Consider the following 11714-nt stretch of genomic DNA (forward strand, 5'->3'; position numbering starts at 1 on the left):
GAGGCTGTCATGATTGACTGTGGCCCATATTTAACCCGTATTGCTTGTTACAGAAGACTACTGTTGTACATTGAATATCCATTCATCCCTGTTACACCTTTATGTGTTGGCTCTCTATGTCTGTACATAGGGTGAAATGCGGTTTCACTAAAGTTATTACACCCTAAACCTGAATCTGAAATGACCTTTAGGATCTTTCTTTGGGGTTCTAATCTCCCCGGTGTACATGCAACGAACATCCATAGGCTTGAACCACCTGGAAGCTCGGTGCATGTACATATAAAGACAACTAAATAGAAAACTCAACAGTGTGTTAGGCCTAGAAACATTATTTAGATGGCTGTTTTATTGTTGTTGAAAGCTTGAAATGTACACAATGCGAAGGGACCTTGTTTCTAACACACACACACATATACAATTGGAGCGATTCTTAGGGCCTTCAGATCACTGCGGCCGCAGACCGGTTCTTCCAATGCATATCCGGGCACATTTGTACCACTCAGGGCCTGTTCAATTTTACAGAGCGCCAGCCTAATCTTTAGCCATTCTGTCATCCGCAGAGCAGGAGAAAAACTCCCAGGTTTTGCCTGATATAGGGGTTTGGGGCCACTGTCTGTGAATATCTATAGCGTAGAATCCTCCGGCTGGAATATGTAAGACATATGGCCCTCACTCATACCCAAAACTCCTTTAAAACATTCTGGAGCTTCACACAGAACTTCCTCAATGCTTTGGTCACTGGGTTCATGACAAGACGAGCATAACATACCGGAAATTGGCATAGGTGTCATTTTTGTTTAATATTCCGGGGGTTATGTACAGTCTTACGCATGTATTGTTCTGGGGCTTTATAAGGCGTCTGCAAAGCCCAATACCCCAGGACATTCGTGTTTCATAGACAACAATGGAGGGAAATAAAATTGGGGGGGCCTTACTCTTTGAAATGTTCATTCCCCCCAACCCGTTCAAAGAGGACACTAGACATCAAACATCATGACAACTTCAAAGACACTATAAAAAATCTTGTCACACTATAAACCGTGAGAACCAGGAACAGGATGCCCAAACACATGGTCACTTCCTCACCCCCCGCCCCCACCCCACCAGGATGTCCTGACCGGAAGCCCAAATATGGGCATGCACACGTCATGTCATAGGGTCATAAATCAACATTTTGACGTGTGACATCTACTTTATTCTCTCTCATAGGCCAACTCCATTATGTCCTATGGCCCTATGTTTTCCTATGTCATGATTCTGGCATTGACCGTATCTGTGGCTGGTGGGAAAACTATTAGGGATTTGCGTCAATTCAAATCTGGTATCAGGACAAAATGTGATTCAGAGTCACCGAATATACTTTAAGTATTTTTATTAAACTCAACGATAAATGTAAATGCAATTTTCGTATATTACGGGTTCTCGTATCACCGCAGGCAGAACAGAGAACTGGCAGGATGTAAGTAAACAGATGTTCTTATACTGTGATAGACGTAGTTCCAACCCGTCTGTTGGCCTATCACAGTAGAGGCTGAGCGTGGTTTAAACTTCTCAGCCTATCGCCGCTCAGGCTTGGTCCCAGCCTCTTGGCGCCCTGGTGTCCGGCGCTGTTGCTGTGTAGATTACGCTCCCACACCCTAGAGACTGGGCCAGGACATTCTGAACATAGTTTGAGCTATTTGCACCTGCATAGAAAGTATACTGTTCTCGCTCAAGGTCAACCACAGCTTCTCAGCACACATCTGGGGCAAAATGCCACTTCCAGACACACACACAGACACCCAGCGCCCCAGGCCAACAGTTCTAATATTATATTACATGTAGTTAGTATGGGTTATAGTGCAATAAACAGATCCTCACAAAACATACCAAAAGTCAGAATGTTAAGCAAATCAAATCTATTACAACCTTTATAACAGTTCATAATCCAGAAAAAACTGATGACAGATTAAAAAAAAAAATAAGCCATGTGAATGACGACAGTGAGGGACAAAAAGTACAGAAGATCCAAAACAACAATGGAGAAAAAGGTCTGGAAACCACATTTCATCACAGGTAGCCAAATTCTATACGTATAGAGACAGGAAGATATCGGTATTCAGTCCTAGTCGGTAATGACGTAATAATAAGGAATTCCCGTAGACCACGCCCATAAATTGGGAAAACCCCTGATTTTGTTATACAAAATAACAAATATGCCTAAATACTCCTGTGTTTCAATGTACATGTAGTAAGTAGCCAGCTCAGAAATTCCGACCGGTGGTTCGCAATGGTCCCACGTTGGAAATAGAGTCTGCGAAAAGAGCCCTGTGGCTTCAGGCTATTCGGTGTGGGAAATGTGGGAACATGGTGTCCAAGTAGGCTATACGTAGCTATGTGTGTTGAAAACATTTCATCACGGTTAACACATTTAACTGTTTAGCATACTGTCCGTTTGTAATCCACTACTGATAGTTCCGGTCAGTAGCTAGCTCTCACTCAAGTTGCTGCTAGCATTGTCATGAAAAAGGGCATAATAAGGGAAGCCTTACAATATTACGTTTTTCTAAGTAGTGAGAACGCTAGGAGCAGGCACTGTTGAAAAGTAATCTTTAGACATGTACTTTCTTAAATGGAGTTTTGTAATTGACTAAAACAAGCAGACAATAAGAAAATTGCGTTTGAAAAATARAACGTTTTTGCTGTGAGCCAATGGGGAAACCTAGGTAAACACAGGTTGTTTTACAGGCAGGTAGGGTCATGGCGTTCAATCTAATACCGACTGGGTCTATATGGAGAATAAGGTTATATTCTCCCTGCACAGTTAACATGATACTTTAACTCGGAAACACTGGGGAGAGCAGTTAGAAAAACCGAGAGAGAGAGATATGAGAAAATACCAGGTATGTGTATGGCTATGTGTGTGCATGGGAGGGGAGAGAATGGGGTGGATTCTCAGCAAAGGGAGCTGATGTCTCCCTTGCTGCAGCCCCACTTGCAGCAGGCGTTGGACAGGCCCACCACCACATCACGGCCCTTACGGTCTGACATACGGAGAGCCTCCAGTATCTCCTCTGAGATGAGGGAGCGGGCTGGCCTGCTGATGAACACCCCACCCTCCTGGACATGCTGGAAGGGACCCTCTGGGACCTGGGAGTCTGAGTTCCAGCCTTCAGATGAGTCCTCGTCATGGGAGCTGAAAGGGTCCTGAGGGAAGTCTCCTGAAATGCAGTTTATAGTAGGAGTGTTGAAATGTGATATTGACTCTGTGCTGCTCAATTTATACATTCAAAAGTCAAAGATTACTGTGTTTCTATTTCAAATCAAATGTTATTTGTAACATGTGCCAAATACAAYWAAAYATAGATAAGTAAAACAATGTAATAAAAGTTACAAATAATTAAAGAGCAGCAGTAAAATAACCCTAGCGAGGCTATATACAGGGGGTACCGGTACAGAGTCAATGTGAGTAGCAGTAGTGTAAAAGGTGGTGGCAATGCAAATAGTCTGGGTAGTCCTTTGATTAGCTGTTCAGGAGGCTTATGGCTTGGAGGTAGAAGCTGTTTAGAAGCTGTTTGGACCTAGACTTGGTGCTCCGGTACCGACTGACACTCGGTAGCAGAGAGAACAGTCTATGACTAGGGTGGCTGGAGTCTTTGACAAATTTTTTAGCCTTCCTCTGACACCGCCTGGTATAGAGGTCCCGGATTGCAGGAAGTTTGACCCCAGTGATGTACTGAGCCGTACACACTACCCTCTGTAGTGCCTTGCGGTCGGAGGCCGAGCAGTTGCCATACCAGGCAGTGATGCAACCAGTAGGATGCTCTCGATGGGGCAGCTGTAGCACTTTTTGAGGATCCGAGGACCCATGTCAAACATCTCCTGAGAGGGAATAGGCTTTGTCGTGCCCTCTTCACTACTGTCTTGATGTGTTTGGACCAATGCACAATACATTTAAATGGAAAAAAATGTAATCGACTGGGTGGACGTAATCGACTGTGCGGATATAATACATTCCAATGGACAAAGCCAGTGATACAAAAAAAGCCAACATAGTCCTTTCCCTTTACTCAACAAACCATAAATCACTGATAAATTGAATCAGGTGCATTACTGCTTGGCTAGAATAAAAATGTGCACAATTTAGAAACACAATGACCCAATAAAAGGCTTGTCCAGCCGGCATGCCTCACCTGCACTCCCGAGTGACCGTCTCCAGCAGCCTTCACCTGCACTCCGGTGCCGTCTCCAGCGAGATCCTCCACAGGTGAAGATGACCGCCCGGATGAACTCCCGGCCACATAGCTTCACTCCATACGTGGGGCGCTCCATCCCCTGCACCCCAGTCACTAACAGACACACAGCTAATACCAGTGTTTCCACATCATGTCCCAGGAAGTGAAAGAACGAGTGAGCAAAAAAGGAGGAGAGGAAATAGATTCTTCAATGGTAGACACTGGGCTGTTTGGAGCAGGTGTTTTTCTCTGTCTCTCGTGGTGGCGAGTGTTGTGTGACTTCCCCAGTGACCTGGTATGGGTTTATAAAGGGGTCCTCAGCATACGAGGTAGACATGGAACTTGCACACGCACACCCTCCCAACCAGGACAGTCATAGATAGGAGAGAGAGATAGACCCAGAGACCTTTATGGAGACAAAGCACTGACCAAAGGTGGCATAATTAGCCAATACTGCTCAAACGCGACGATGATGTCAGAGTAGTTTGTAATCTGATTACAGGAAAAACACATTTTCTGGATGTCAAACCCACGTTTCATTTGAATCCTCACCTGCACCTTTTTTTGGTCATCACCCACCTCACCTCAAACTCACTTGATCACCAGACATTTCTGCTCATGCAAAGCAAGTGTTAATGTGCAGAGCCACGGTGTAGTGGTAACACTCCCTAACACGTTACATACGAATCCCATCTGGAGACCCGGGTTCAATTCCTGTGTCCACTGTTTCTCCCTCTTGTCTATTTCCTCACTKTCTGAATAAAGTGTCAAAACACCTTAAAAATACATATTTAAACTTGATCAAATCTTCTACAGGGGTACAGTAGGAATGTTGGGTATGATGACACAGTTCAGAAGTGTGATGCCACCGTGTCAAAATGTCGGTATCAAGAACATGTTTTCTCAAACACAAATACCAAGTTTAGTAAATACAGTATACTACATATGTGCTACATTTTAGTAGTGGAAGATCCAGCCTATCGACGGAGGAGGAGCTGTGGACGACGACGAGGTGCCCGTTGAGGAGCTCCATGGCCTGTCTGTCAGATGTCTCTACATCTATGCTCCCTCCTCTCAAGATACTACCTTTATGAACTGCCTATCATCTAAAGGTGACCATCGCCAAAATACTGACAGATCCCTACATTTGTTTTGTTAAATAGTTTCTGGTTAAATTTTGTTTTCAAAGCGACCTTGAGATTCTACTTGTAATGATAAGCGCTAAATAAAATACATATTTTTATTATTATATAGAACTTACTTTCAAGTAAAACTTCAACTCTTCCCCTATATGTAAAGGCTTTCTTCCTGGGATGAAGGAGAGGACCAAAATGCAGCGTAGCCAGTGCTCAACATGTTTAATTATAAGAACAAGTGAACACTACAAACAACTTACAAAATAACAAACGTGCAAAACCGATACAGACCTATCTGGTGCAGAACACAGAGACAGGAAACAACCACCCACAATCCCCAACACAAAACAAGCCACCTATATATGATTCTCAATCAGGGACAACGATTGACAGCTGCCTCTGATTGAGAACCATATTAGGCTGGACACAGAAACAGACGAACTAGACACACAACATAGAATTCCCACCCAGCTCACGTCCTGACCAACACTAAACAAGCAAAACACATAAGAACTCTGGTCAGGACGTTACACTATACGACTTCACACATTTTCAGTGCTGACTCTGTGTAACCCCAGCTGCTCTGATTATTCTCCCATGACTTGCTTCTCCCCTCATATTTCTCCATCTCTCTCTCTCTGAAAAAAGAGTGATGAAGTCACAGGTGGGGGGTTCACACAGCAAGGAGTAAGGGGTGCGTGCGACGGAATGAGGCAAAGCGGGTGACATTTTCAAAGGCAGATAACATGGAAGTCATCATCTGAGTCAAACAAAGGCTGGGGCCCTATCTGTGTCACTGCATAGTTAAAGGTCTCCCGTTTCACAATTGACAATGGATTTGTGAATTTGTAATTAATAGGTTGATAACAATGTGAACAACATGGTATTTCAGGGGGGCGTTGGAGACTCATTTGCACATTGTCTGGTGGTGAGTGACCAGGTGAGCAGGTTAAGAGAGCGACATTGATGGCGACTGAATGTGTTGCTTTTTCAATAAATTGTTTGTGGCCAGTATGTAGACTTTGTCTGTATACGTGTGTGTGTGTATGTATGTTTGTGGGTGTCTGTGTGTGTGTGTTTTTGTATGTAAACGCAGCAAAAAAAGACACGTCCCTTTTTCAGGACCCTGTCTTTCAAAGATAARGTGACATAGGCATGCTGAAAGGAGGCATGAGGACTGCAGATGTGGCCAGGGAAATAAATTGCAATGTCCGTACTGTAAGACAACGCTACAGGGAGACAGGATGGATAGCTGTTCGTCCTCGCAGTGGGAGACCACGTGTAACAACACCTGCACAGGATCAGTACATCCGAACATCACACCTGCGGGACAGGTACAGGATGGCAACAACAACTGCCCGAGTTACACCAGGAACGCACAATCCGTCAGTGCTCAGACTGGTCCGCAATAGGCTGAGAGAGGATGGATGAGGGCTTGTAGGCAGGCCCTCACCAGACAATCACCGGCAACACAACGTCGCCTATGGGCACAACCCACCGTCGCTGGGCCAGACAGGACTGGCAAAGGTGCTCTTCACTGACAAGTCGTGGTTTTGTCTCATCAGGGGTGATGGTCATATTCGAGTTCATCGTCGAGGGAATGAGCATTACACCGAGGCTGTACTCTGGAGCAGGATCGATTTGGAGGTCCGTCATGGTCTGGGGCGGTGTGTCACAGCATCATCAGACTGAGCTTGTTGTCATTGCAGGCAATCTCAATGCTGTGCGTTACAGGGAAGACAACCTCCTCCCTCATGTGGTACCCTTTCTGCAGGCTCATCCTGACATGACCCTCCAGCATGACAATGCCACCAGCCATACTGATCGTTCTGTGCGTGATTTCCTGCAAGACAGGAATGTCAGTGTTCTGCCATGGCAGCGAAGAGCCCGGATCTCAATCCCATTGAGCACGTCTGGGACCTGTTGGATCGGAGGGTGAGGGCTAGGACCATTCCCCCAGAAATGTTCAGGAACTTGCAGGTGCCTTGGGTGAAGAGTGGGGTAACATCTCACAGCAAGAACTGGCAAATCTGGTGCAGTCCATAGGAGGAGATGCACTGCAGTACTTAATGCAGCTGGTGGCCACACCAGATCTGACTGTTACTTTTGATTTTGACACCCCTTTGTTCGGGGACACATTATTCCATTTCTGTTAGTCACATGTCTGTGGAACTTGTTCAGTTTGTCCTAGTTGTTGAATCTAGTTATTTTCATACAAATATTTCACATGTTAAGTTTGCTGAAAATAACCGCAGTTGACAGTGAGAGGACATTTCTTTTTTTGCTGGAGTTTATGTTTGTGTGTGCAGCAAGAGCACATTCCCTCCTCAATATTTCGCCTAGACATAACTACTACAAAACAACCAACAAAATTGGTCACAGTTCTTGCAGCTGTCGGTTACTGGGTCTGTACTAGTCACTGGTAAGCTTTGAGGGGACTCCTATGGTAGGTACACCAGTTCATCCCTTGGCAGTGGTACTGTAGATTGCTTTATCACTGATCCCAACCCGAAGTCTCAGAGCATTCACAGTCAGCCCACTGACACATCTATCAGATCACAGCAAAATCCAGTCTATTTGAAAATCGCAATATTCAATCATCAGGCATCAAAGCCAAAGGGACTGCATAATACTAAGATATGCTATCGATGGAAGGAAAGTAGCGTAGAAAACTACCCCCAAAAATTGGCAACAACAAATTCAATCCCTTTAAGAAAACGTTTCACTGCAATAGTTAAACTTGTCATTACAAAGCCTAAAGTATATTTGACCTTTCAGCTACCTTATCAAATCTAAAATGTCAAGCAGACAACCTAAGAAAATTAACAACAATGACAAATGGTTTGATGAAGAATGCAAAAACCTAAGAAAGAAATTGAGAAACCTATCCAACCAAAAACATAGACCCATGTATTTCACTGTGTTCCCCATGCCATAATCCTTTACATTAAATGTGTGAGAGAGAGCAGGAGAGAGAGAGAACAGAATCCATGTTTAACTACTAATTTTCATTCAGTGTTCATATACAGTGTTGTTGTTTTAGACAACAAAATTCACTGATCACTCATCTGCAATATAGTAGTTATGTCACTTTCACTTAACCTTATTGCTCTAAAAGAGCTTGCTACACTAGGTATAGGCCGACATAATAATAAAGTTGCATGTTTGCAGACCAGATGACATTGAGGTCGCATTGTGTAACTTAATGTAACATTTTATTTCAACGTATTTGATCAAATAAAACGRCGATCAAACTGAGATAGTGTTACTACCAAATCACAAGTTGATTGACATTAGAATAATCAMATTTCTATCCCGGTTATGGGATCCGCCTCAGTTGTTTCATTTCATGTTCAAGCTAGACATGGGTTTCTCACAGATGTGATGAAGTGCTTTGTATCGACAAATTATGTGGTACTACCACTTTAAAACATGTTGGGAGTTGTCTGCCAATCAACGCGAATGAGGGGGAGGGAAGAAAGCGGGTGGGTAGCAACAGTTGCCCCGGTGAGGACGAAGCGCCATAGCCACCGTAGCCCTGGCGACAAGAACCCAGCAACGAGAATCAACAACAACAGCCTGAATCCTTGAAAAAAATAAAAACAAAAATACCGGTGGGAAATTCACTTGGAATCAGAGGTGAAACTCTAAACATATTAGATAGCTTACGTGTGCTTCTAACATTTCAAATGAAACATTATGTTGGATGCGGCTGTTTTTTGTTGTTGCCTGTTTCAGTAGCCATTTATAGCAAACTGGTTGCCAACGTCTCTAGCTAGCTAACTTGCTTGTTGGCTCATCAATAGTGTCTCTTGAAACGCGGTGTCTGAGTACATTATGCCTGACATGACGCTTTAATATCCAGGCCGTTGTTATGGCGATGTCAAATGCACGAYATGGGTACAAAATGGCGGGTGTTGTAGATACGCGAGACAAGCTAACGACCGTTAGCTAGCTCAGCTGTTGACATGCAGCTTGCTGACCAGCTCGAAGCTAATGTTAGCTAGCAGGCTACGTGGAATACCACAGTGGCGTGTGTCAAATAATGTTCAAACTTTTCCTATCTTATCAGCTTTAACGCAAAATGTCCTTCTGCCTGGCTGAGACAGAGGTTGACTAGTTTACCAACGTTAGCTAGCTAGTTGCTGCTAGCCAATCTCACTGCGAGCTGATAGTAGTAGCCTGGATAAAAAAAATAAAAGCTAACTAAAGATGCATTGTAATTTGATAAATAAAGAGAAATAGCCGGCCAGAGGTTTTAGTTCTCAAGCCCGTACGAAGGGTAGAAAGGTGGCACTGGGAAGTGAAGTCAAGCAAGCCATGTAAAGAGGGGCGTGTCAGTGAGGGGCGCGACTGACTATATTATGCAGATGTAAGTTACAGTGGCAAGGACCTTGAAATATGGGGGGGCATTTGCGTTAATTCCAAACATTAACTCATTCACTTGGATAGCTAAACTGAATTTTGTCCAAAAATGTATATCTTYCTCTCATTTTGGCAACAGCATAGGTCATATATAGTTATTTGCTGAGTATTGGCTACTCAATAAAACCAATACTATTGAATAGGTTAAAAAGGGGTGAAATGGTAGTGTTCTTGAAAACATTTTGCTTCACATCTGTAAACCTGCTATACTGTTATAAATTCCACAGAGCAGTGTCTCTTCTCTATATGAGAGAAAGCGAGTGAGAGAAGGGTTTGGTACTTTAGGGAGAAATAGACATGTCGAAGCTAGAGGCTGGATATTCTATTCTAAAAGAATGGCCTAAATTCATTAGTTCGTCCAGACACCATGTTATTACCCTTCATTAACAGTGTAATTTACAAGTGAACTAAAAGTAAAAACAACACCAATGCTTTACGCAGTGTCAATAGACAAGCAGAATGGAGAATGGAGACTTTACTCATGTTGCAGTCCCGTGAAGCTCAGTTGGTGTGTTCGATTCCCACGAGGGACCAGTACAAAAAAAAGTATTAAAATGAATGCACTCACTACTGTAAGTCGCTCTGGATATGAGTGTCTGCTAAATCACAAAAATGTAAATGTAAAAAGCCTTCTGGCCTGTAGCGGCAGCAGTCACATTAGAGATGACTGATCGCATTACAGGTAACAGGACACCAAATGCATGCCTTTCTTTCCCTTCAAGCCTTCTCCTCCCCCACACCTCTTCTCTAGCTGTACCACTAACAGTCTTTGGAGGGGAAATCTCAGTCATAAGTGAATTGACTCATTATTAGGCCCAGACAGAATATGTGTAAGGAAACAGAAGTTCCCCATGTGTATAGCAATTTCAATTATGGAATTAATTAAAAGCAGTGCTACAATACATTCATTACGGTGGTATAATTGTTTAAAAWGTATGTAAACTGTGTTTAAACTTCTCTGTCTGTATTCTGTCTCTTAATGTTGTCTATCACTAGCAACACCATATCACCAAGTACAATTCAGAGTATGTGCAAATGCACATGGCGAATAAAGGTGATTCTGATTCTGAGACAGCGGTAAAAAGCCAGGTGTTGATAAGAAACCTCTCCTGCTGGGTTCCATCTGGCTTCACTGACTCAATCATTATCACGTTAAGGAACAGTCTGGATGATGATGATGATGATAAGGCTCCATTCAAGATAAAGCAACAATTTAACAATTACTATCTATAGCTACACTGAAGAAAAATATAAACACAACATGTAAAGTGTTGGTCCCATATTTCATTAGCTGAAATAAAAGATCTCAGAAATGTTCCATACACACAAAAGGCTTATTTCTCTCAAATTTTGTGCACAAATTTGTTTACATCCCTGTTGGTGAGCATTTCTCCTTTGCCAAGATAATCCATCCATCTGACAGGTGTGGCATATCAAGAAGCTGATTAAACAGTATGATCATTACACAGGTGCACCTTGTGTTGGGGACAATGGAAGGCCACTTTAAAATGTGCAGTTGTATCACACAACACAATGCCACAGATGTTTCATGTTTTGAGGGACCGTGCAATTGGCATGCTGACTGCAGGAATGTCTTTCAGAGCTGTTGCCAGAGAATTGAATGTTCATTTTTCTACCATAAGCCGCCCTAATGTTGTTTTAGAGAATTTGTCAGTACTTACAACCGGCCTCACAACCACAGACCATGTGTAACCACGCCAGCCCAGGATCTTCACATCTGGCTTCTTCACCTGCGGGATCGTCTGAGACCAGGCACCCAGACAGCTGATGAAACTGGGTTTGCACAACTGAAGAGTTTCTGCACGAACTGTCAGAAACAGTCTCGAGGAAGCTCATCTGCGTGCTCGTCATCCTCACCAGGGTCTTGACCTGACTGCAGTTCGGCTTCGTAACCGACATGGGAAAATTCTCCCCTTCG

General features: G+C 43.5%; 1 protein-coding gene across 3 annotated transcripts; it reads right to left on the reverse strand.

Moving 5' to 3' along the window:
- Window positions 1–2184: 2184 nt before the first annotated feature.
- LOC112076752 (relaxin-3-like) lies at window positions 2185–5646 on the reverse strand. 3 transcript variants are annotated; one of them, XM_070441439.1, is made up of 4 exons: window positions 5476–5580; window positions 4222–4343; window positions 4173–4188; window positions 2185–3200 (listed from the first exon to the last, which is right to left on the reverse strand). In XM_070441439.1, the coding sequence occupies exons 2-4, from the start codon at window positions 4309–4311 to the stop codon at window positions 2935–2937; spliced, it is 372 nt and encodes a 123-aa protein (XP_070297540.1). In that variant the 5' UTR covers window positions 4312–4343; window positions 5476–5580; the 3' UTR covers window positions 2185–2934. The 3 variants fall into 3 exon arrangements, with proteins under 3 accessions (XP_070297540.1, XP_070297542.1, XP_070297541.1); XM_070441441.1 differs by lacking the exon at window positions 4173–4188 and having other exon boundaries at window positions 4209–4343; window positions 5476–5646; XM_070441440.1 differs by lacking the exons at window positions 4173–4188; window positions 5476–5580 and having other exon boundaries at window positions 4209–5450.
- Between the last annotated feature and the right edge of the window lie 6068 nt (window positions 5647–11714).

The sequence above is a fragment of the Salvelinus sp. IW2-2015 genome, unplaced genomic scaffold (assembly GCF_002910315.2).
Source record: "Salvelinus sp. IW2-2015 unplaced genomic scaffold, ASM291031v2 Un_scaffold3983, whole genome shotgun sequence".
NCBI lineage: Eukaryota > Metazoa > Chordata > Actinopteri > Salmoniformes > Salmonidae > Salvelinus > Salvelinus sp. IW2-2015.

What these genes read in the sequence shown, in the direction of transcription:
- LOC112076752 (XM_070441439.1), bottom strand. Translation starts at nt 4,311, where the DNA reads ATGGAGCGCCCCACGTATGGAGTGAAGCTATGTGGCCGGGAGTTCATC.